Below are 26,352 nucleotides of genomic sequence, written 5' to 3' on the forward strand. Positions count from 1 at the left end.
CAAGGAATATACTGTGTTTCAAGCTATTCCATGTTAGAGACCTAATTACTTTGATAAATATATTTTTATCTCTATTTTGTCCAGTCTGATCTCATTTGTGAAGAACAATTTCAGAAACCATTGGCTAGAGTATTTATTTTTCTCCCATCTAACTGCCTCCTTTCACCTCAAATGATCTCAGTATTGCTTGTCTTTGTTGATTATATCGCTTGTAGGGTTGTGAGAAATTTCAGAATAAACCTGAGTTTTAAATTGCTGTTGTTGGAGTAGGTTGGTGTTCCGTGTTGTACTCCCGGTATCATCTTTAAATATTTAAATTGCAGACTCTCTGGCTGCCTCTTAAATTAGATTCTTCACTTAGTAGTTTTGACATTTCATAACCTTGCTCCTCAGGCATTATATATTCGCCTGTTTAAATGGCAGTGGAAATTTAAAATCAGAATCCAGCTATTGATCCGGTGAGTGTAGACTGGAGAACAGCTAGCGCTTGGTGAAGGAAGGTGTTATTTTGACCCCACTGAGAAATAATGCTGGAGGTTCACTGTATTGAAGTAGTTCTAGGAATAGAATTTGTCATGAAACATACCCTTTCTGGGGGAGCTTAGTCTTGAAGAGCCGTATAGACTTAACTTTAGAGGCTGAAGATAGTCCCAACATGGCATTCCGTGTGAGCATTGAAGCAGGGCCACCGCTAGGAGCTCCACATTGATGGGGAAATCAGAATGAAGAAAGGTTGCTGGTAATTGTCAGATACACAAATGCGGTCTGGAAATGAATTTGGGATCTCCAAACTGCAACCCTTCTTTATCCAACTGCAGACCTTCTTGCCACTTTTCGTCTGAGTGCATTTTCTGTTTTAATCCTTTGAGATGGAAGAAGAAAGGTTTTTTTCTTTCCTTGGAAGGGAATGTGTTGATGACAGTCACATCCGTAATGGAGCAGGGGAAGAGGGGCTGCTTTAATCCCAGGAAAATAAAGGGTGAGGGGTGAGAAGGGGCACCTTGGCCTGGGGAAGGGCAGTTGCCCCTCCTTAAATTTTTGTTTCCTGGAAGTGGGGAGAGATTGCTCCTTTAATTATATTCTGAGAATTACTAATAAAACTGATTTCAAAATCCTAATTATGATGTGTAGTTTCTCCAGTTAATCTCAATTAGTGGCCACTCACCTTCCTTTAGGAAAAGTTACTTAAAAAACTTAATAGAGAGTAAAATAAAATAACTATAATTTCTGCAGCCATCCTGTTTTCTGCTGACTCACTTAATTTCTGTGTATTATGTGTGTACATTGTGTGTTAAAGAAACAGCCAAGATTATTTAATTTTCCTAAACTCTCAGACCAAGTGAACTGATAAGCAATTACTGTGTTTTATTGTGGAAAGAATACTGGACAAAGAGACAAGAACCTGGAGCCAGAAGATCTGAGTTTGAGTCCAGAATGCACTAGTTTTGTAGAACCTTAGGTGTGTATTTTCCTTGTCTATGCCTGTTTCTCCAGCTGCAAAATATTAATGTGGGCCTTACATACCTCCCAGGGTTGTTGTGAGACACAAATTCTATACAGGTTTCCCCGCTATGCGTTCCTGTGAAACCTTTCATAAGCCAAAAGGGCATAAAGTAAAGATGCAATTACCATTACAGTAATTTATCTGGGAAAAATTTTTGAGTGTTCCCAGACCCAAAAAATAGCCTACCAGATCATACCAAATAACACATAAAATGCTTATGAGCTCTCTGAGGCTTTTCTGATACGTTAGGAAACATCTTGCTTAACGGATGCGCAAAATAAACTGGAGATAAAGCACAGATGCTTACAGACACCATTCAAAGCCATGGCGGCTTGATACTGAGATGTTGAGAGTAGTTCCTGGGAAAGCAGCTTGGCGACACCACTCTTAGCTGCTCAGGGTGCGTGCTGACACTTCAGAGGCTCCCTGTAAAACAAACGCTGAACACTTTCCCCTCTTTGCCTTTTTTTCATAAAAGCGAAACTCCTCTTCAGGTTTCTTTCGGTTAGTGAAAACACGTGCTGTTGTTGGTCTTTCATAAAAGCAAAGTGGCATGAGGTGAAGTTTCAAAAAGCAGGGGATACCTATATTTGAAAATGCTTTGTAAACAGTCAAGTTCTACTTGTTAGGTGCCATCGAGTTGGTTCCAACTCAGAGCAACTCTGTACAACAGAACAAAACACTGCCCCGTCCTGCACCATCCTTACAGTCATCGTTATGCTTGAGCCCATTGTTGCAGCCACTGTGCCAGTCCATCTTGTTGAGGGTCTTTCTGTTTTTCGCTGACCCTGTACTTTGCCAAGCATGATGTCCTTCCCCAGGGACCGATCCCTCCTGACGACATGTCCAAAGTATGTAAGACGCAGTCTCGCCGTCCTTGCTTCTAAGGAGCATTCTGGTTGCACTTCTTCCAAAGCAGATTTGTTTGTTCTTTTGGCAGTCCATGGTATATTCAATATTCTTCGCCAACACCACAATTGAAAGACGTCAGTGCTTCTTTGGTCTTCCTTATTCATTGTCCGGCTTTCACATGCATATGATGAAATTGAAAATACCATGGCTTTTTTTTTTTTTTTGGGTCAGGAGCACCTTAGTCTTCAAGGTGACATCTTTGCTTTTCAACACATTGAAGAGGTCCTTTGTAGCAGATTTGCCCAGTGCAATGCATCTTTTGATTTCTTGACTGCTGCTTCCATGGATGTTGATCATGGATCCAAGTCAAATGAAATCCTTGACAACTTCAGTCTTTTCTCCGTTTATCATGATGTTGCTTATTTGTCCAGTTGTGAGGATTTTTGTTTTCTTTATGTTGAGGTGTAATCCATACTCTAGCTCCTAAATATAAGTTAAATGTAAACATTGTTTGTTACCACTGTGAGTTTGTATGTAACCTAGTCACATCTGTTCTGCCTATGGTAATGGAAAATCCGTTTTCTTGTCAAAATTACTGAAAAATACTGTTTTGAGAAGGTTTGTGACTGTTCTTGAAGCATCTTTGAATTAAAGAAGCAATGAGACTGAAGACTGGACATTGAAAAACCAAACAGATAACTGACCCAAGTATGTTTTCAAAGCTTTTGTAGAAGAACTAAATTTAAATCCATATTCCTAAATATATTTTAGGCTAACTTTTTTAAAAACATCACACACCAAACCAAAAAACCCACTGCCATCGAGTGGATGTCAGCTCACACTGATCTGAAATACACAAAGCAGGGAATGCCACCGTGTGAGTAAATTATTCTGGAATACAGTGATGGACTCAGATGACTTCCATCTTTAATAGCCTGGGTCTTTACCTACTTTTACAGATTCATGTAGAGGTAGATAACATAATGTAGACACCTAGGTTTTAGGCTCTGTGCTAAGCCTTACATGCAAATAACGGATCATTCCTAAAACTATACGAAGAAAGTACTATTTATGGGGAAATAGGCCAGAAGAGTTTGCCTGGGTTCACAGAGCCGGCAATAAACTGAGCCTAGTTTAAGCTCAGCCTGTTTGATTGGCGAGCCTTCACCTTTAACCACTGTTACACTGCCCCACGCCATGCTTGAGCTCCTTATAGAGGCTGCCTGCCTGACCCATCCTGTTTCATTAGTCCTCGGAAGCTGAGAACCTGTGGATGCTTACCTGTTGCCCATGGGAACTGACTCTTTGTAAAGGGACTTCAGCCACATGATCTGGTTGAGAACCACTGAAATAAGCGGTAGTGTCCCAGATCTCAGTGGGGATCAAAGTCCTGGTGATTTTAGCTTCCCCAGATAATTGAGAGTTGTGCTCTAAAAAAAGAAAATGGATATTCATGTGTTCGCATCATCGAATGCATGTGTAATTCAGGGGCCTTTCGTTACATCAGTTCCTAATAGCCCCAAGAATAGGTTCTGTTTAAAAGATTTTGGTGATCACTTTGAAATTTTCTTTCATTTCTTATATTTCACTTACGTTTAAGTTCCCCCATCTTCATTGTCCTTAAGTGCTTAGGCATAAAGGAAAAAAATATATATGTGAATAGTTCTCTTCTCTCCAACACTTTTTCAAATTCCTTGTTTCTGTAGGATTCTGTAGGACAGGACAGTGCTAATAATGTTACTTCCAAATTATAAACTTAGAAACAACAGGTGTATTTTCATTTGTTAATGAGTAATTTGGTTAAATAAAGGGTGGCGTAATGTTAACACTATTTTGATACAGAGGTAAAAAAAAATAGCAAGATCTCTCTGAGGTAGTGTAAGACCTGACTTACTTTTTTTTTTTCCTGGAAAAAAAAAAAGTGCTCATATAGGCAGCTGGGGGCATAATTTAAACCATGCAGAAAATATTTGGTGTCCCATACCAAAAGCTGTTTAAATACTAGTGTAAATTAGAATTTATTATTATTATTTTGGTAATATCAGTGAACCGGATTAAAGGTAGGCACTGATGAATAAAATGAGCAGGCAGAAGTAAATATTTCACAGTATCACAGCAATGGGTCCCAGAGTTAGACCCGTTAGTCTTTTTTACGAATGACCTGGAAAATAAGGTTGTTGTTTGTTGTTAGGTGCTGTCGAGTTGGTTCTGACTCATAGTAACCCCGTGTTCAATAGAACGAAACACTGCTCAGTCCTGTGCCATCCTCACAGTCGTTGGTATGCTTGAGCCCATTGTTGCATACACTGTGTCAGTCCATCTCATTGAGGCTCTTCCTCTTTTCTGCTGACCCTGTACTTTACCAATCGTGATGTCCTTCTCCAGGGACTGATCCCATCTGACAACATGTCCAAAGTATGTAAGATGCAGATAAGGTACATAATGTAATTTCTGTCCTTGCAGTTGACTAGTCAAGGAGAGTTTATAGTTAAACAAAGGGAATGTGGTCAGGGAGAGCTTCTGAGACTTGGAGTTATCTAAAAATTGACATAGATAGGTTATAGCCAAAGAGCCATTGATTACAATCAGAGCAAGAGATCTAGATGACTTGGTGAACTGCCCCTTAAATGCTATGCTCCAGCAAGCCTGTGGTATAGGCTTTACTCAGCAAATATTCTAGCGTCTGTCACATGCCATGCATTGAGCAGACTCTGAGGATGCAGTGACGAATGAGACAGAGTCTTTCTCACAGGAAGTTTATTACATGAAGAAGGATTATAAAGACACGCAGACTTATTTTATCTTCCATCCTTGTGGTATTGTGGACACTATATCTGAAAAAGCAGGAAGCTAGGAAGGGTACATAAAATGACAGGTAAAGCCAATAAGAGGATATAATTGAAAATCAAGGCTAAAAAGACTTGTAAACAAGAAGACAGTAGACAAAGGATAATGGGGGATATAATGCATCCACATATTTAAGTTTCTGGGAATTTATGGAAACTAGAAAGTTCTTTGGGATAAATTAAAAGGATGGATTTACAATAGTGTAAATTTTTTTTAGAGTTGTGGTATCACCACCCCTAGAGATGGAAGAGGCTGGAAAAAAGGTTACAGAAATGTGAGTGAGATGAATTCAGACTCATTAAGCTTAGAACTAGGAAGAAAGACCTGGTGGCCTACTTCTGAAAATCAGCCCAGTGAAAGCCCTCTGGGTCACTGTGGTCTGATCTTCTTGTGCCTGGGGTCGCCATGAGGCAGGGGTCACCGTGGTCTGATCCTCTTGTGCCTGGGGTCGCCATGAGGCAGGGGTCACCGTGGTCTGATCTTCTTGTGCCTGGGGTCGCCATGAGGCAGGGGTCACCGTGGTCTGATCTTCTTGTGCCTGGGGTCGCCATGAGGCAGGGGTCACCGTGGTCTGATCCTCTTGTGCCTGGGGTCGCCATGAGGCAGGGGTCACCGTGGTCTGATCCTCTTGTGCCTGGGGTCGCCATGAGGCAGGGGTCACCGTGGTCTGATCCTCTTGTGCCTGGGGTCGCCATGAGGCAGGGGCCGACTCCACGGTAGCTAACAACAAAAACAAAGCTTAGAATAACTGAGTCAGAATTCCTAGTTTGGGGAGTTGGTCCCAGTGAAGATAACCTAATGCTAGGAGTAGACTGTGCTTATATGAACCCTTGGTCTGTTACAAGAACTCACAACCCTTGAGGGGTAAATACTCTCTCCAGTCAGGGAACACCACTTCCCTTGAATCTGACCCAAATGAGTAAAGACGTTAGAGCCAGGCTTGCTTTAACTTCCATGACCATATGTTACTTACAGAAAATCTGCTGACTCAGGCAGTCCTTGAGTTATTGAACAGAGGGGACTGAGTGTATACACGTCTGATTTTATTTCCCTTTTCCAGGTTTCCTATGCTCGCCCAAGTTCAGCTTCTATCAGAGATGCAAATTTGTATGTCAGCGGACTTCCGAAGACAATGACCCAGAAGGAGTTGGAACAGCTTTTTTCACAATACGGACGCATTATTACTTCCCGTATTCTTGTTGACCAAGTCACTGGTAAGTAGGCATCCACTCAGGATGGTAGCTTGTGAAATATTCTCTCCAGCTGGTAGCTGGTGAAATATTGTCCCTTCTGATACAGCAGTCTTGGCTCTAGAATACATCAGAGGTGTATGTGGGCCAGAAAATGCAATTTTCTGCTGGAATTGTTCATAAATATGCATGGACAAAAATAGATTGTGGAGCGTAGTGAGTGAGCTTGAGTCATTTCCACCCCGAAGGTGCAGGTTTGCAGCCTGTTTCATGGCTTGTAATAAATTTACAGATGCTATAATCATTTCCAAACCGCTGTGTGAAAACAGCCCCCGTCTTCCTTATAAAGTACCGATAAACAATCTTTTGTAAAAAAGCAGAGTTGAGGGCAGCAATAGGCAGCTGGTTCTCCGAGGGAGGATTACACTATATCCAAACTGGTAATTGCTGTTAACGCTGTTTCTCAGGCCCGGGTTGTGATGTCTGGACGTGTATGAGAATAAGACATTTTGAACGTTAAAATTTATTTTATGCCTAATTTAACTTTTAACAAAACTAAATGAGAAGACTAATATGCTTATTAGAAATTGTGCGAGTAAGGAACGCCTTCGGCTAAAGTTTTAGTTAAGGAAAGCTAGCTATAGACTTGAATATGGATTCTAAAAATGAAGTACGGGTATTTATTATCAGAGCAATACAAGTTCATTTTAAAGCGTTTAGAAAATACAGGAATGTGGTGAGGAAGAAAAAATCTCACCTGTAGAGCCGTTTGCTCAAGCAGCCACCCTGAGATTTAGTGGAATTTTTAAAAAGTAGGTTTTCTCTTTTTTTTTGCCTTCCGCCCTCATACTTCTCTTTCTCTCTCCTTCCTCTTCTTACTCTTTTTCTTATAACACCACTGGAGATGTATATTACAATATCTGAAAGTTTATTTAAAAGAAAGCAGTAAAATAACCACAGAATAAAAAGTCGGGCCAAGTTTTTAATTCTTCAAATGAAAATTACTTGAGTTGATTTGAATTTGATTAGAAACAGGCCCTCCATTCTGTTAATTGGCTTTGTAGGCAGCACCGCCCCTAGAATTCTGGGTAGAGAGACACCTGCCTCCATATACATGCTTGTGAGAACGGCCTGCAGGCTTTGCTGTAGGGAAAATTTAGGCAAGTGAGAGTTTATAAAATGCAGTCTTTCTTCTTAGCCATATTACTTCTTTCCTAATCCTCTTTAAACAAGCTACCACACTGTGTCAGAGCACAGACTGATAATGGGGTTAAATAGTAAATCCCAGTCCAGATAAATTCTTTCAAAGTAACAGCAGTGCCCTTTGATTTTGTCCATATCCTTCATACTTTTTAACACTCCTTTTTAACGAGAATTTGGTAAAGTGAGAGTGGATTTCACCTGTGATACAGAAAGCCCATCTCTTAACTGAGAGTCCACCCTGAGTGCACCCCTTGTGGGCTAATCAGGGGTTTTGCAGTGTGTCCAGCACCTGCAGCATCAGCACCCTCCTGGAACCTTGCTAGAAAGGCAGATTCCTCCCCGCCTCCCAACCTACTGAATAAAACTCTGGGGGTGGGATGCTTTACCAAGCCCTTCAGGTTATTCTGATGCATACTCAAATTTGAGGACCATCAGTTTAGGTGACTTAGCCTGTGTAGAGCCCATTTCATTGCTAATCTGATGCTTTTCTAATAGAGCCGCTAAGCCCCACGGGTTTTTCTCAATAGGACCTAGTAGATAACCAAAAGGATGTGCTTCCCTATCATTCTGCTGTTTCGTCTTTATACTCATGGCTTTTAAAATGAATTTATTCCCTTTACTTGAAATGAAAAAATAAAACCCTACAATTTTGTTATTCAGCCATCAGGTGGTAATAATGTGTAATGGCTATAGCTTAAATAGGAAAGGTAAAGTGACAGGGGGTGTCTGAGATAAGCGTATATGGAGTAAATTCCTTATTGAATTTAGATAAAAATTCTAAGCCAAGCAAGTAGACCTTCGTTTCTTTTTAAAGTTTGTATAAATCATGGTGGTTGGAGCTTTTCCTAAGCCTGCTGCCTTCTCATTTCCTTCTTCATTGACATACTCTGAATCTCTAGACCTTTCTAGCTGCTGGTCCCATACTAGTACTGCTAGTACTAATTTGCTTGCCAAGAAAACCTCCCCCTACAACTGGCCACCTCATCTAGTCTGTTCGGGCTGATTAAATGTAATGTGTTGGATTTACTGCTGCTGTTTCTTGTGAGCTGGCAAGTCCTTTGGCCATCCCTCTGCTTTCCCATTCAGCATGGGTCAGGGAGTGGCATTCCATAGTCAGGAGTCATGCTGCTCAGGCCAGGGATCTTTCACGCTTTCTTTCTCTTTTTCATTTTCTAAAAATAAATCTAAGTCCTGTTATCTATTCTCTCATATATTATTCTTCTTCTAATAGAGTATAGCTAGCTGGAAGGAGTGAGGGAGCCTCAGAGAACCAGAAGAGTCTCTTCAGAGCTTAAAGAGCTTGTATCCTATGCAATAATATTAAACTGGATTTATTTGAGATTTTAGCTGAAATATGTCTTTCTACCACAGTGCATGTATTTTTTAGCATAGTTTTTTACCTTTTTAGCAACTGCCTGGTCTGGTCCTGTTCTCCTTGTTACAAGGAAGAGAGCTACTGTGCCCTTTGTTTCTGAGCTGCTTGTCCAGTAGAACAATTTGAAAAATGGAATTGAGACATGCTGTTGACAGAGAAAGAGAGTGAAACAGAGAATATATAAACACGAAGAACAGCAGAGATGGACTTGTGTGCTTTCTCTTCTCACATGTGCCTATTGGTTTGCATGTAATAATGGTACTCAGATTGTATAGGTGACTTCAAGCCTTAAAAAATAAAACAAAATTGTGGTTCTAGACAGAATGGTTAGTAAGTTAAGATAAACTTTCCTGCTGGTGTAATTTTTTTGTAAATGTTATATGTGGGTGAAAGCATGTTCTTGGGAAGGAAAAATTAATTTATCCTTTCTTCTCTCCCCCCCTCCTTCCACTTCTTCTTTCCGAAATCTTTACCCAAATCTACTGTAGGCATATCAAGGGGTGTAGGGTTTATTCGATTTGACAAGCGGATTGAGGCAGAAGAAGCTATCAAAGGCCTAAATGGCCAGAAACCTCCTGGTGCCACAGAGCCAATCACTGTAAAGTTTGCTAATAATCCAAGCCAAAAAACCAATCAGGCCATCCTTTCCCAGCTGTACCAGTCTCCAAACAGAAGGTACCCAGGACCGCTAGCTCAGCAGGCACAGCGTTTTAGGTAAGTCTGGTCTAGTTCTTGTGCCCAGCTATTAAACTTGGAGAGAACTCTCAGAACTCATTGCCCAGTATTTTGATTGACAGATTCTCCTAGGACTTTTGGTTTCCTTTTTTAAATTATTTATTTGTGGACGCAGAGAAAACCTCCTTGGGAAATAATGTCTTCTGCTAATTTTGAAGGTGGGGGCAAAAGGATAATAACATACAGCAGTGGTTCTCAGCCAGAGGTGATTTTACTCCCCAGGGTGCTATTGACAATGCCTGGAATCAGTTACGTTGGCATAACTTGGGGGAGGGTGCTGCTGGCATATAATGGGTAGAGACCAGGGATGCTTCTGAACATCCTATATTGTGCAGAATAGCCCCCAACAACGGCAAATTATCCATTCCAAAAACATCAGAAGTGCTGAGGTTAAGAAACCCTGACCTGCAGAATACTGGGGTCATTTTAGCTGTCTCTGCTACATCCAGTTTTCCCTTTTTATTTTTTCTTGGTGGGATTTTCTTTTTGTGTTTCGATTTTTTAGACCAAGTTCTTTCATTTACTTAGTTTTATAATACATGAGCCACTAAAGTGTATAACCTCTGTGAATATATTTTCTACAAATGGGCCCCTCTCCACTTTTTAAATCTTGTAGTCCAGAAAACTTTCTCTGTGAAAAGTTAGATAGTAGTAAATACATTAGGCTTTGTGGTCCAGGGTCTCTGCTCTATATGTTTCTTTTTTGTTCTTTTTGATAAAGAACTCTTTAAAAATGTAAAAACCGTTCTTAGCTTCTAGACCCTCCAGAAGCAGGGAGCAGTCTGGATTTGGCCTGTGTGCACCGTTTGCAACCCCTGTTTAGCCCATACAATGGTGCAGTGCCTCTTCAGGCCAAAGATGATGTTCTAACTCACTGACAGGTATAAAAATTCCAACTTTACAAGCTGTATTCTAATCCTGGGATGATAACCAAGGCAGGAGCCATTAAAAAAAAAAATAGTAAGTACATATAAAAAATAATAATTTTAAGAAGAAAACAGCAAAGCATGAAGAGCTTCTGGTTTCATAAGTCAGTCTCGTTGTTTTTATCTTCCAGGACATTTTGAAATATACCTTAGGCCATATGGTGTAGTGCAGCCACAATGCCGTCTCTAACCCCCGTGCTATTTATTATTATTATTATTATTATTATAGGTGTTGATCAATTTCATTTAATTTCTGGGGCAGAATAATTACCAAAAATATAATCACAAATTTAGCCTAACAAGATCGAGAGGTTAAATGTTTTCTAGCTTAAATCACTTGCTTTTTTTCCCACTGATGTATTTAAGAGTACGGAACAGAGCAGGGGAACCCTGGTGGCGCAGTGTTTAAGAGCTACTGCTGCTAACCAAAAGGTCGGCTGTTTGAATCCACCAGTCACTCCTTGGAAACCCTATGGGGCTGTTCTACTCTGTCCTGTAGGGTCACTATGAGTCAGAATTGACTTGACGGCAACAGGTTAGGGTTTTTTTGTGTGAACAGAGCAGGGGTAAAATCAGTCAAATATCTCCTTTTGAACTGTACTCAGTTATGTTACTTGAGATATGGAAAAAGATTTTCCATAAATACCATGTTAATTTCCTATTTAAGTTGGTGTCTGCCCTGGTAGAAGGGTGGCATGGTCAAGGGCTAAGTTTTGAACCAGATGACTAAGTGCCCAATTGATTGACGGTTGTGCTGTGGTGACTGTCTGCTTTAACTTGGCAAGAAGGAAGCGTTGACAGAAGAGAAACCCGTCCACCGTTGATTTGGTTGATGGCAGTGGAGATCCGGTTGGAGGAATTGATGCATGGGGGGTATTTGATGCTTTCTCTTGTGGAGAAACAAAGCCCACAAAGCAGTGTTCATAGCTCTGCCTATAGGGTTCCTCTGTGGCATCTTTTTAAAAGTAAATAATATTTTTTTGCAAGGTTAGCACAGACAGTCCTGGAGGAATTCTACAAGTGCTTCTCTGGTAGCCTACCTAGTTAACTTCAGAGCTCATTGGAGCCTAGGAAAAAATATTGAGCCTTAAAGGAAAACTGTTCTTTAAAACATATTGGGTGCATTTTAACACTGAAAGCATAAAATGTTTGATGTTACTGTTGCTGAGTGCTGTTGAGTAGATTCTGACTTGTAGTGACCGTATGTGACAGAGTAGAACTACCCTGTACGGCTTACTAGGCTGTAATCTTTATGGGCGCAGATAGGTCTTTTTTTCCCATGGTGTGGCTGGTAGGTTTGAACTGCTGACCTTTCAGTTAGCAGTTGAGTGCTTAATCATTGCACCACCAGGACTCCTTAGTTAGCTGAAATAGCTTATGTGTTATTTTTGCCGTTTTCAGATTTAAACTGTGTTTTTGTTTTGTGGTAGTTATTAAAGAAAACAATGTTCTTAGCAATGACATTGAATTCTGATGAAGACAGGGTAAGGGGCCTGACATGAAGGGTCTTCAGAATACCTGATTATTGAAATGGCAAGGCGCTAGAGTGAATCACGTGTCAGATTGTTGATGACGACTGCAGTATCCACTGTTTCCACTACCTACTTTCCTTCCCTCCCATATGCTTCGTGCTTTTTATTTTTGGTCGGGTAAAGTTTTATAGGATGTTCTAATGGCCAAATTTAATATCTTTTTCAATATCTTGTGTCCATTCTGTACTTTAGTCTTGTGGTGTACTGTATGTTATCATTAACTTGGAAATTCTTTTGTTCCTTGACTCCTATAGAAAGAAATTTTGGAAAAAGAGGAATAAGAATTATCTAGTTGTAAGGGCCCTGGTGGTGCAGTGGTTAAAAGCTTGGTTGCTAACTAAAAGGTCAGTGGTTCAACTCTTCCACGTGCTCCTTAGAAACTCTCTGTGACAGTTCTACTCTCCCCTGTAGGGTCACTATGAGTAGGAATCCACTTGATGGTAACAAGGTGTTATTTTATTTTATTTTTTTTAAAGGGCCACCAGCTCTCAGAAAACAGGTCTTTATTTTTTTCCCCATAGAGTCCTACCTGTTGCCTCTACCACCTCACTTCCTATTCCTTCCACAGTCTCTGACTAATAAAATATGAACTAGTTAATGATCAGTGAAGAAGTTTTCTCTAGATGGGGTGTTTTAGACATCTTGAAGGAATTGGGACTGTATTCCTAGAGTTCAGATTTAATAATGTGTGTTTGGTTGTTTTTCTTTAATATCTTAGCTGTCATTACCTTGATTTTTTTTCTGCCATTCTGTTGAAATAACGTTGAAACTTCCTTCTTTCACCCCATAAAGACTCGTGAACTAGGCATTTGTTTGTTTTGTTGGTATTTTGCTCTTTTCTGTAGCTCAAGTCTAGATTTTACACAGAATTTTGTCCCAGGTTGTTTGTGTCTTAATGTTGCCTAACCTCGACTTTATCACCTTCCAGAAGACCCTTAGAAAATTTCTCACTTTGTGTTTCGATGTTGTGATAGTACCTTGGGAACTGAAAGATATTAGAGAATACAAGTTACCAGTATTATAATAATAAACGAGGATACTTTTAGTATTCATGAGATACACTATATCTTTTAAGGTCAAAAATTAAAATGTGTGGAATAATAAGTTTTAAAGTGGGCTTATAAGTTTAAGGCTCAGTCAATTCATGGGAATAATGAGAAAAAGAATTTTTATTTTAACATGAGCACTGCTGATATCATATGCTTATTGAATTGACTACATTTTTCAGAATAAGATAAGCCTTATTTATTTGAATGGATAGTATAATTCAAGCTCCTTAAGTATATTCTTGGGACGTGACATCTGAATTAAACTTCCAGCCAAATATTGTCATATTCTCTTCTTGTGGAGCAGCTTTAATTTTACTGACTGTGATCTAGTCTGATGGCCTGTGTGCCTGTCTCTGGGAGCCTTTGTGCGTTTTAAAGGCGCCTTTTAAATCAGCACTTGAGTTATGTTTAAGGCATGTGCTGGCTGTGTTATCACAGTTTCCTTTTGGAAGAAAATGGTATCAATCTTCCTGAATAATTTTTCTGTCTCTCAGAGGACCGATGATACCATCTAATTAGATAAGGGTAAGTTGATGATTTTGTTGTGATTAACTTCAAAACAGGTCTTTGTCCCCGCATTTGGAGAGCATTTGAGAACCATTGTTTGTAGGAGTCAGTGTTTTCTTATCCATTAGTAGCATATCTTTATATTCTCATATCTGCAGTTAATTGATTTTATACTTCCCCTTTTGCTTGCATATGGAGCCTCCCATGCTGTGTCAGTTAAACTTGAAAATTAGGCAGCTTCCCTTTTTTCATTCTGTACTTACAAACATACAGCTTTGAAATGGGAATGCTTTACTTAATAGATTCTTTTTAGCATATTACCTAGTTACAGTATTTCTGTTGATAGAAAAATGTACACCTGCAACAGTATGTGTATATAAGTATGTATGTTTTTCTGTATATATAAACATACACACACACCACTCATCTGTCAGTTTGTTGTACTGGGCTGGATCGTGTGTGGCTGTGGTGCTGAAGCTATGCCACCACTATTTCAAATACCCCAGCAGGGTCACCAATGGTGGACAGGTTTCAGTGGAGCTTCCACACTAAGACAGACCAGGAGGGAGGAACTGGTGATCCATTTCTAAAAAACATTATGAATAGCAGTGGAACATTGTTTAATATAATACTGGAAGATAAGCCCCACTGAGTTTGGAAAACACTCAGTGTATGATTGGGAAGCCCTGCCTCCTCAAAGTAGTCGACCTTAGTTATGTGGATAGAGTCAAGCTTTTGGGACTTTGATTTGCTGATGTGGCACAACTAAAAAATGAGAAGAAACATCCATTAATAATTGGAATGTAGAATGTGTGAAGTATGAATCTAGGAAAATTGGAAGTTGTCAGAAATGAAATTGAATGCTTGAAGATAGATATCCTAGGCATTTGTGAGCTGAAATGGACTGGTATTGGCCATTCTGAATTGGACAGTCATATGATCTACTATGCCAGGAATGACAGCCTGAAGAGGAATGGCATCACATTCATTGTCAGAATGAATATTGCAGGAGCTATCTTGAAGTACAACATTGTCAGTAGTAGGAAAATTTCCATATGTCTACAAGGATGACCGGTTAATATGACTATTATTCAAATTTATGAACCAACCATGAATGCCACAGATGGAAAAATTGAAGATTTTTTATCAACTTCTGCAGTCTGAAGTTGATCAAATATGCAATCAAGATGCATTGATAGTTAAGGTTATTAGAACGTGAAAGTTGGAAACAAAGTAGAAGGCTTGGTAATTGTAAGATATGGCCTTGATAATAATGACAATACAGGAGATCGCATGATAGAATTTTGCAAGATGAAGGATCTATTAGTTGGAAATACCTTTTTTTAATAACAAAAACATTGACTATACACGTGGACCTTGCTGGACTGAATAGACAGGAATCATATCGACTGCATCTGTGGAAAGAGATGATGCTGAAGCTCCATATCATCAGTCAGAACAAGGCCAATTGCTCCTAAGCAAGTTCAAGTTGAAGCTGAAGAAAATTAAAACAAGTCCACGAGAGCAAAAAGCACAACCTTGAGTGTATCCACTTGAATTTGGAGACGTTCTCAAGAATAGATTTGGCACGTTGAATATTAATGACTGAAGACCAAATGAGTTGTGGGATGACATCAAGGACATTGTACATGAAAAAAAAAAAAAAAAACTAAAGGTCATTAAAAAAACAATGAAGAAAGAAAAGACCAAAATGAATGTGGGAAGAGACTCTGAAACTTGCCCTTGAAAGTACAGTAGGTAATGTAAATTAAAGAAATGATGAAGTAAAAGAGTGAACAGAAGATTTCAAAAGGTGGCTCAAGAAGACAAAGCATTAAAATGATATGTGCAAATACCTGGAGTCTGAAAATCACAGGGGAAGAACATGCTCAGGATTTCTCAAGCTGAAAGACCCAAAGAAAAAGTTTAAGCCTAGAGTTGCAGTGTTGAACGATTTTACAGGGAAAATTTTGAACGATGCGGTGAGCACTAAAAGGAGATGGAAGGAATACATAGATTCACTATACCAAAAAGAATCGATCAGCGTTCAACCATTTCAGGAGGTAACGTATGATCAGGAACCAGTGGTTTTAAAGGAAGAAGTCTAAGCTGCACTGAAGGCATTGGCAAGAAAAACAAGGCTCCAGGAATTGATGGAATACCAGTTGAGATGTTTCAAGAAACGGATTCAGCACTGGAAGTGTACACTTGTCTATGCCAAAGAATTTGGAAGACAGCTACCTGACCAACTGACTGGAAGAGATTTATGCCTATTCCCAAGAAAGGTGATCCAACTGAATTCATTCAGAAATTATCGAAAAATGTCTTTAATACCATATGCAAATAAGTTTTGCTGAAGATCGTAAGTGGCTTCAGCAGTATATTGACAGGGAACTGCCAGAAGTTCAAGCTGGATTCAGAAGATGATGTGGAACGAGGGATATCATTGCTTATGTCAGATAGATTGTAGCTGAAATCAGAGAATATCAGAAAGGTGTTCACCTGTGTTTTATTGACTGTGTAAAGGCATTTGACTGTGGATCATAACAAATTATGGATAATATTGTGAAGAATGGGAATTCCAGAACACTTAATTGTGCTCATGAGAAAACTGTGCATAGATCAAGAGGAAGTCATTCGAACAGAACAAGGAGATACTTCCTGGTTTAAAGTCAGGAAAGGTGTGCATCAGGTTCATACCCTTTCACAATACTTATTCAATCTGTATGCTGAGCAAATAATTCAAGAAACTGAATTATATGAAGAAGAACAGGGCATCAGGATTGGAGGAAGACTCATTAACAACCTGCATTATGCAGATGACATAACCTTGCTTGCTCAAGGTGAAGAGGACTTGAAGCACTTACTGATGAAGATCAAAGACCGCAACCTTCAATATGGATTACACTTCAACACAAAGAAAACAAAAAACCTCACAACTGGACCAATAAGCAACATCATGATAAATGAAGAAAAGATTGAAGTTGTCAGGAATTCATTTTACTTGGATTCGAATACAATCAACACCCATGAAAGCAGTAGTCAGGAAATCAAAAGAGGCATTGCATTAGGCAAATCTGCTGCAAAAGACCTCTTTAAAGTGTTGAAAAGCAAAGATGTCAACTTAAAGACTAAGTGCACCTGACCCAAGGCATGGTGTTTTCTATCGCCTCATATGCATATGAAAGCTGAACAATGAATAAGGAAGATCTAAGAAAAATTGATACCTTTGTACTGTGGTTTTGCAAAGAATATTGAATATTCATGGACTGCCAAAAGAAGGATAAATCTGTCTTGGAAGAAGTGCAACCAGAATACTTCTTAGAAGCAAGGATGGTGAGTGTACGTCTCACGTACTTTGGGCATGTTATCAGGAGGGACCAGTCCCTGGAGGAGAACATCATGCTTGGTAAGGTGGAGGGCCAGTGAAAAAGAGGAAGAGCCTCAACAAGATGGATTGGCACGGTTGGCTGCAACAGTGGGCTCAAGCATAACAATGATTGTGAGGATGGTGCAGGACGGGGCAGCGTTTCATTCTATTGTACATAGGGTCTCCGTGAGTCAGAACTGGCTCGATGGCACCTAACAAAAATAACGTGCATGAGAAAGCTGGACAATAAATAAGACCGAAGGAGAATTGATGCCTTTGAAGTATGGTGTTGGCGAAAAATATTGAATATACCATGTACTGCCAGAAGAGCGAATAAATCTATTTTGGAAGAAGTACAGCCAGAATGCTCCTTAGAAGTGAAGATGTCAATACATTGTGTCACATACTTCAGACATGTTATCAGGAAGGAGCAGTTCCTGGAGAAAGACATCAGACTTGGTAAAGTCGAGTGTCAGTGAAAAGGGGAAGATGCTCACTGAGATTGATTGACAGAGTGGCTGCAATATTGAGCTCAAACATAGTTAATGATGGTGAGGAATGCGCAGGACTGGACAGCGTTTCATTTTGTTGTATACAGGGTCCCTATGAGTAGGAGCCTACTCAATGACACCTAACAACAACGTGTGTGTGTGTGTCAATTACATTCACATGGACTTGCGGTATTACCCATTGCCGTTGAGTCAATTCTGACTCGTGGTGACCATATAGGACAGAGTAGAACTGCCCCAAAGAGTTTCCAAGGAGTGCCTGGTGGACTCGAACTGCCGACCTTTTGGTTAGCAGCCGTAGCACTTAACTACTATACCACCAGGGTTTTGCATAGAGTTGGCAGTGGTATTACCTTCGTTAATTAATAAATCATAATAAAACTTAGAAAATAAAGATAGGACAAAACTGAGGTAAATAATATATAAAATGTCTTTCTAATTTTTATGCTGGCTGGCTTAATATTTCATTTACCAAGTATCTTAATACATAATATACCTCTAAAGCAAGATCCATAAAGTGATGATTTTCATAATTTTGAGTTTGTTGTCTGACAATACATGAGACATATTGGATTATTTTGTGTTTAACTTCATCAAGTAGTTTACATTAGTAGTGGGAGAAATGAACTCCCTCCCTTCTTTTTTTAAAATTTTTAAAAATTTATATTGGGTTCACTTACTTGTCTCAACTTCAGTCTGATTTTTTTTTTTTGAAATAATTTTAAGCTACCTGATGTTTAAATGAGAGTTATTCTTTATTAAAATTAGGTTGTCCAGTTTTGTTACATACATATTTACTACAATTGAAAAGAAAAAAGAGCTTAGGTTATCCAAACTAATCTTTCACACCCACTTAACCTATAATTTGTAAACTGGGTCATGTCCAGGCTAAGAACAATGAGGGTACCAATGTCTGCCTCTCCCCTTTGAGGAATTTTCAGTCTTACCTTAGGAAATAATGTGATACATGGGAACTGAGTACAGGTACTGGAAGCAGTATATGTTCTTAGGAGTAAAGAATGTGTGTGTGTGTGTATATATATATATACATATATATATATATATGTATATATAGTACTTCAGATGAAGCTTTACAGAACAAAAGAGTTTCTCATCAAGCAGTTAGTACATGCATTTTTTTCTGTGACATTGGTTAACAACCCCACAACATGTTAACACTCTCCCTTCTCAACCCTGGGTTCCCTATTACCAGCTTTCCTGTTTCCTCTTGCCTTTAGTCCCTGCCCCAGCGCTGGTGATCCCCTTTAGTCTTGTTTTGTTCCATGGGTCTGTTCAGTCTCTGGCTGAAGGGTGAACCTCAGGAGTGACCTCATTACTGAGCCGAAAGGGTATCCGGGGGCCATTCTCTCAGGGTTTCACCAGCCTCTGTCAGGCCATCAAGTCTGGTCTTTCTTTTTGAGGTAGAATTTTGTTCTACATTTCTCTTCAGCTCTGTCCTGAACCCTCTGTCGTGATCCCGGTAAGTGTAGTCAGTGTTGGTAGCTGAGCACCATCTCATTGTTCTGGACTCAGTCTGGTGGAGGCCTTGGTAGATGTGGTCCACTAGTCCTTTGGACTAATCTTTTCCTTGTATCTTTAGTTTTCTTTTTTCTTCTTTGCTCCCAAAGGGGTGAGACCTGTGGAGTATCCTGGATGGCTGCTCACAGGCTTAAAGACCCCAGATGCTAATCACCAAAGTAAAATGTAGAACATGTTCTATCTAGTAAAGAATGTTTTTAAAGACTAAAAAAATAAAAACCTGCTCCCAGGTCGATTCCAACTCATAGCAACCCTGTAAGACAGAGTAGAACTGCCCCATAGGGTTTCCAAGATTGTAATCTTTACAGAAGCAGACTGCCACACCTTTCTACCGCAGAGCAGCTGGTGGGTTCGAACTGCTGACCTGTTGTTAGCAGCTGAGCGCTGAACTGCTGTACCACCAGGACTCCTTTTTAAATATTAAAACATACGTTTAATCAGTACTTTAGTATTTATTTCCCACACCCTAGTACATCATTAAGCACACCCCTGGGTGACTCTGGAGACTGCTAGCTTGTTCTTTGTTTTAAAATAGATTTCCATTTTTAAATGGCCATATGGAGGAGATGGCTGTCCTTGAGCTATAGACAGACCTAGCAGAGATGTATAATTCTGAAATGTGATAGTGGTCTTTGTATCTGAAGCATTAGGCCATTTTCTTTTGTAACTAACTAGTTTGCAGTTTTTGAACTGCTACTAGACTTGCAGGCACATGGTGCCCATGTGGAGCACCCACTGCCTTCCTCCAGCTCCCGTGGAAAACATGGGTATGAGGCACTGAAAGTATGGAAAACTATTAGGCCGAAGTGCCTTTATCTGCTAGATCCAGCTCTCCTCCCTCTTCTCCCTGGTCATGGAGCAGGGGAGATCAAGAGAAGAGTAGATAACTTGGCTTAAATTCTAAAGATGTAATTTTTCTCTAAAACGAAAGATGAGTGAAGACGTCACTGAGGAGCATGTTATCATATAGGACTTAACAGGTAAGGCAAATTTGAATGAAGTCCATCAGGAGAGTCCTCAGAGGTCCTAGTATAAATGCCTGCTGCTGCCTGTGGGTTCCTGGGATGGAGGGTAGGGAATGAAGATGTCTCTCCCTTAAGACACGTAATTTACTTCTGGGACAGGTCTTGAAAAACCTGAAACCTTGTTCTGGAGATCCTGTCTCTGGACTTGTTGGTTGCTGTCCTAAACTGGAAGTGGCAAAGTGTGATGGTCCTGAGCTGGGCCCAGATGATGGAGGTAGATGGTACAGCTCTGTTTTGAGTGAATTGATGAGGTGCCCCTGCATTCTGCGCCCTCACGCTTTGGAAGGAGACCTCAAAATGCTATTCTGTTCTATAAGCAGCACGTGCCAGATGCATTCTGCATTGATATCCCAGCAATTTCAGGAAATTTTCCTACATCAGCTTATATTTTATAAATGGTGGTACCAGAAATAAAGATGCATACAAATTCGTGTTTGTGGTCTTCATTCTTGAGTTTAAAGACTTGGCATCTTTGACTCTACCCACGACCTCTTTAGAAAACAAAGCCCTCTCACCTATGTTCATCTTTCACACATGTGGTGTCCCCTGCAAGTACACACGGGCTCAGCTAATGTTCCTCCTGCTGATGGTTTTCATTCTCGATGGAGAGACCAAGGATAATTTGCTAGATGCTTTCTGTAACTTAATTGCCTTTATTCAGCCAACAGATATTTATTATATAGCTGCTGTGACCCGGGCCTGTCCTCCAGGCATGGTGGTACAGTGAGGAATGAAACATGTCTCTGCTCTTAAGAGGGTGGCTGAGCTAGGCAGAGACCAACAGACGGAGGACCCTTTGTCGTCGTGATTTGTTCAGTTTCCTTATGCTTCACACTGCATCAGCTCATTCTTTTCGTTTTGTACAAAACACAACAAAAATGGCCGCTGGAGACTGGGGGCAAGAATGTGTGGAGAAACTTTCCTTTTCCAATTCTGGAAGACCAGGGAGATGTGTGGGTTATAAAACTAAAGGAGTTGCTTTTTCATGTTTGCTGTGGCCTGACTTGATGCCCCAGGTCAGACAATAAGGCTTTTTTCAGATATACCTTTCACAGGTGTTAAAGAAACAATTGTGCTTTACTGATCTGGAGTCTTATTTGGAGTGTGTTGGGCATTGTGGCAGTTGAAGGTAGTTACGTGGGCCTTGTATTAAGTGATGCCTACCTACCCTAAATAGCTGTAATGAGTAACTGTAGAAATATGGGCCATGAGAGTGATCTCTTTGTTAACGCAAGGAGAATCAAGTATTGCAAAATAAATGCAATTTTTGAAACAGGAAAAGGGTGAGTACTCACCTGCTCCCAACCACCTTCTTTAAAAATTTTAAGAGAACCTCAGGTTGCCTTGATTGTTTTCTGCCTGGCTTCTTACATCTTAGTAAGGCTGTGCTTCCTGTGCGTAGTTAGGAGTAGCCTTAGACTCGATCAAATTCCTGGCTTTGTTGCTCACTTGAGCAGTCTGTCTTCTTACCTTCTCTGGACCTTTACTGGGCCCAGCTGAGAAATGAGAAGCTTAGGTGAGGTCATCTATAAGGTTCTTTCTTCCTGTGATTACATCTCTTCAATTCTAAGAGCTGAAAGTCCTTCAAAGCTGGGAGGTTAAAAGAAATTTATGGAATTCTACAGATTGTAGAGTTTGAATCTCAACTTTACCATTTCCTAGCCATGTAATCTTGGGCAAGCCACTTTATCTCTGTGTGCCTTAGTATCCTCAGAAACCAGTAGAGTTCTGAAAAGTGAAAGTAATATAAAATACATCTGTGTACATGTAAAGCGGAGCCCTGGTGGCGTAGTGATTAAGAGTTCAGCTGCTAACCAGAAGGTCAGCAGTTTGAATCCACCAGCTGCTCCTTGGAAACCGTATGGGGCAGTTCTACTGTGTCCCATAGGGTGGCCATGAAAGCACTTAGAATTTGCCTGGCAAATGCTGAGAACCCAAATGTTAACGCTTCCAGAGATGTGAGAAGGAAGCCTCCACATTTCCTCTCAGAGGACCTCCAGATTTTCCCCTGCAGAGGAAACTGACCCTTGTAGAGATAAACCGTATACCTTGGAAGTGCTAGCATCCAATGGAGTGGGTACCCATTCTCTCAGGAATGTGAAAAGACCCACTGTGTTTGGAGAGTTTACATACACCTAACGTACAAATATCCCCTCGGAAGATGGCAGTAATGAGCCCAACTTTCTTGAACATCAAGGGGAAAAGCTTAAAAACTGAAGTTTGCTAAATGTATGTTTTGCAGGTTGGACAATCTGCTCAATATGGCTTATGGAGTAAAGAGGTAATGATAGAGGTTCATGATAATCATATTCCCTTCCCACAGTTGATTAGTTTCATTGATTTTGATTTTTGGGAGTGATACGTAACACCTCTCATGAGTTTGTGTTGGATTTTCTTTTGCATGTATAACCTAGTGAAAAGCTTCTTTTTTGAAGCATGGTTGATTCAAGGAACATTTTTGTACCACTGGTTGCCACCTGGTCTTTAAAAAACCCATTATTTGTTTCATATTGCATTGCGACGTTATAGCATGTTTACGTATGTGTTGGTCCCCCCCCCCCCGCCATCCTGCTTAATTCATCAAGCCGGTTCTAAATATATTTCTTTGCTATTATGAATAATATTATTTAGTACAGCAGATGTTAGCCATTTCATAACTTATCAATATCTCAATAGTACAGCATGTCACTGCAAGCCACACACAGACCTTGGTTAAACATCAGATAGTTGTATTATATATGTTGGGGGAAGTGAATTGCTGAAACTCAGGGGCTAGAAAAGGGAAAAGAAAGAAGTCCATGGCTATAACCAACCTCTGTTTTTATTTTGTGTGTGTGTGTGTTTCCTATTTTGTTTAGTAGGTTTTCTCCAATGACCATTGATGGAATGACCAGTTTGGCTGGAATTAATATCCCTGGGCACCCAGGAACAGGGTGGTGTATTTTTGTGTACAACCTGGCTCCCGACGCGGATGAGAGTATCCTGTGGCAAATGTTTGGGCCTTTTGGAGCTGTCACCAACGTGAAGGTCATCCGTGACTTTAACACCAATAAATGCAAAGGTTTTGGATTTGTGACTATGACAAACTATGATGAGGCCGCCATGGCGATAGCTAGCCTCAATGGATACCGTCTGGGAGACAGAGTACTGCAGGTCTCCTTTAAAACAAACAAAACGCACAAAGCCTAATGAGCTCTTGTCCTCAGTCCATTTATATATGAAAACTATACAACAAAGGCAAGTTAAGAGAAACTTTATACATTAGTAAATGTCTTTGTAAGTCAGTGTTGAGATGGGGATAAAATGACTACTTAGCATCCTAAGAAATATGTGAGATTTTTTATTGCTAGTATTTGAATTAAAACTTCTTAAATATCTTTTATGTTTGAATATGGACAAGAGGTACAGGGTTTTTACCTGTCACATTGCATTCTATTGCCTTCTTTGAAGAAGGTGGACCTTTTAAAGTGTTTCAGCTAAGGGAAGACATTTCTTTCTTTCTTTTTTTTTTTTTTCCTTAACATAACTGCCTTGAACCTGTGAGTAAATATTGAGGCTTTGTGTTGTAATTCTTCAGTTGGTTGTCTTTTTTTTCCCCCTTTTTTTTCTTTTTTCTGATTAGCTTTGTGTTTGGTTTACATTTGAAGCATTGCTGTTATGTCTGTTTAAGAAAAGTATTTTGAAGTTTACATTTTTATTTATAAAGTTCAAAACAGTATTTATTTTGTAATTATGATTTGGGTTGGGGAAGGGGGGGCTACATTATAAACGCTTATTGTAAGAATACTGGAGAACTTTTCGTAAAGCAGTACCTTGCCAAAGAGATAAGAGCCTCTTTGATGTGGGTTTAAAAAAAGCATCTATTTTTATAAAAAAGAAAATTTGGAGAAACTTTTTACTGGTCCTGGAACAAATATTTTGACTTGAATACTTTGAGAAATCTCTTCATATGACACCTAGTGAGCTTTTAAAATTTACCAGGAAATTTGCAACGGTTGGAAAATTTAGAAAGATTTATGATGTAGAAAATACTTTTGAGATCTTTGTATGAAAGGAGTTGAATCAATGGGAGAAACACTGCTGGTTTCGTTTTTGTGATCACCAGTGGAGCGACTGATCATCCTGGTTATGATGTGATAGGTGGCTCACATTGATTTGTGATTTTGAAACAAATAAAAAAAAATTTACAAAAGAATATATAAGAGCAAGCAAGAAATTTAAATTACCAAGAGATGGGGGAAAAATCTGTTCTTCGTAAAGAAATCCCTTCAGATAGAGCTCATGGTGTTTAGTGATGTACTTGCAGTATTGTTTGAAGAATTGTTTTGTCTTAAGGAAAAAAAAAAAAAGACGTTGCACATGGTTTGTACTGCAGCAAATCGGCAAAAGTGATCTGAGTTGGATATATTTGAAGGTATTTTGAAAGTTACGTTCGAGGCTAACACCTGAGCTTTGTGTAATGTAAATAAGACCTTGTGTTTATGAACCTTTCAGCTAATTTGATTTTTTTTTTCCCTTACATGCCAAGTGATGTTCAGGTTTTGAATGTTTTTGTATCCGTTTTTTCCTTTGTAAATGGCATTAACATTGTTACTTGAGGTCTTGCTTAATCACTTTTGTTGTCCTGAGGACTTGAATTTACAGTGCATCAGATTTGTTGCTAATTTTGTCTGTAGATAGTCTAGCTTCAGCTGTTGATGGTGATGCTACATTTTTGTTTATAAATATGTTTGTGGTAAAAAAGAAAAAAAAATGAGTATAACCATAGGTTTTGAACAAATTTCCTTACATTTTTCATACAAAAATCATAAATATCTGTATGCTATTGAAATTTAACTTTGTATGATGCTTAAACCACTATTTGGGGAAATAATAAAATAAGTCTTTACCATGTATGAAAGAAATTTTAAAAAATACAAAATATTTTCTGATTAGCATCTAGCTTATAATAAATTTTCAAAAAAGCTGAAGGCAAACCAGCCTTCATCAGGATGCACTGAGAACTCTATAGTTACGTCCTGCTTTTTGTATAAACTGAGATGCTCACATGCTTCCCCTTAGAACAGGCAATGTGCTATGCATAACATAGTTGTACATTATCTTTGTGGTTGCTTTGAGTTTTATTTTTTATTATTTAAAATTGTAGTTATAAAATTTTTCAGTATAGTACAGTACATATACTGTGAGGCGCGTGCTAAAGTGAATAAGCGAGTTTCCATGCTGACCCACTCAATGCTACTCAGAAATCAATTGGCTTAGCACTTTCTCATATCCTTAGGTGCATTTAGATTGTCAGTTAACCTTCTGCATTTAAAAAAAAAAAAAAAAAGAAAAAAAAAAACTAAAAAAGAAAATACGTGTATATACTTAAAGAAAACAAACTAAGGTTTCCCTCATGGGAAAACAGCAGCTACGTACTTCTTTCCTATACTACTGTAGCAAACCAAGGCATTGATGAGAGGGCATGCAAATTGTGCTTCACTTTACAGTGTTTATCAGAGCACTTAATAAAATGTAAGGCTGGTATTTATTTGAAGTTGTACAGTATGACTTAATTCACATCTGTTGGAATAGAAAATATATTCTGTTGAGTATTTAAGAGGCTGTACATGTTTTCTTTTGTGTTTGGATTCTTTGTACTTTTTCATGTTCAGTACATCAATAAACAAAGTTGAAGGGAAAGAACAGTGTGGCGAGTAGGTCTGTATACACGTTTTGGGGGCTTCTATGCTCAGTGTAATAAACTTCTCCTTTGAGTTAAAAGAGTTTCCTCTCAGGGCTTTAGTTGAAAGCAGTGTTATCTAAAAGTAAGAATTCCAAAAGCTCAGTTAATTGATGTAGAATGTGCCTTCCCCTCCAAGGAAAAAATTGGACCGAATGACACTTTCTGCTTAGTAAGGTCAAGGAGCGATTGTTACAGGTACACGTGCTTTCTTATCTGCCAGCGGTAAAGTTCGGGAAAACGGATGCTGACTTGAGTCCTTAGCTCTGATGTAAACGTCAAAGTTTTACACAAATGGGAGTTTAGCTCACTCATTTACTTGAGCCAAAGACACACCAAACAGAAGGAAGATAACTTGGTCCTGCTTCCACTGGCAAGACTTCATTCACCCATGAGATTCAGTGTTGGTGTGTGAACTTTATTTTCCTTGCGCAAGTGCCAAAGATGATCGAGAGAAGTCCTCTCAA

General features: G+C 39.4%; 1 protein-coding gene across 1 annotated transcript in view; it reads left to right on the top strand.

The window, feature by feature from the left end:
* Window positions 1–23,469, top strand: part of ELAVL2 (ELAV like RNA binding protein 2) — a 106,040-nt gene extending 82,571 nt beyond the window's left edge. The window contains exons 4-7 of the mRNA XM_064290423.1: window positions 6,264–6,417; window positions 9,460–9,685; window positions 22,406–22,444; window positions 23,022–23,469. Of these exons, the coding sequence (XP_064146493.1) occupies window positions 6,264–6,417; window positions 9,460–9,685; window positions 22,406–22,444; window positions 23,022–23,352 (750 nt within the window). The 3' untranslated portion in view covers window positions 23,353–23,469. The remainder of the gene's footprint in view (window positions 1–6,263; window positions 6,418–9,459; window positions 9,686–22,405; window positions 22,445–23,021) is intronic.
* Window positions 23,470–26,352: the final 2,883 nt, after the last annotated feature.

This window comes from Loxodonta africana, chromosome 9, assembly GCF_030014295.1.
Source record: "Loxodonta africana isolate mLoxAfr1 chromosome 9, mLoxAfr1.hap2, whole genome shotgun sequence".
In the NCBI taxonomy this organism is placed as follows: Eukaryota; Metazoa; Chordata; class Mammalia; order Proboscidea; family Elephantidae; genus Loxodonta; species Loxodonta africana.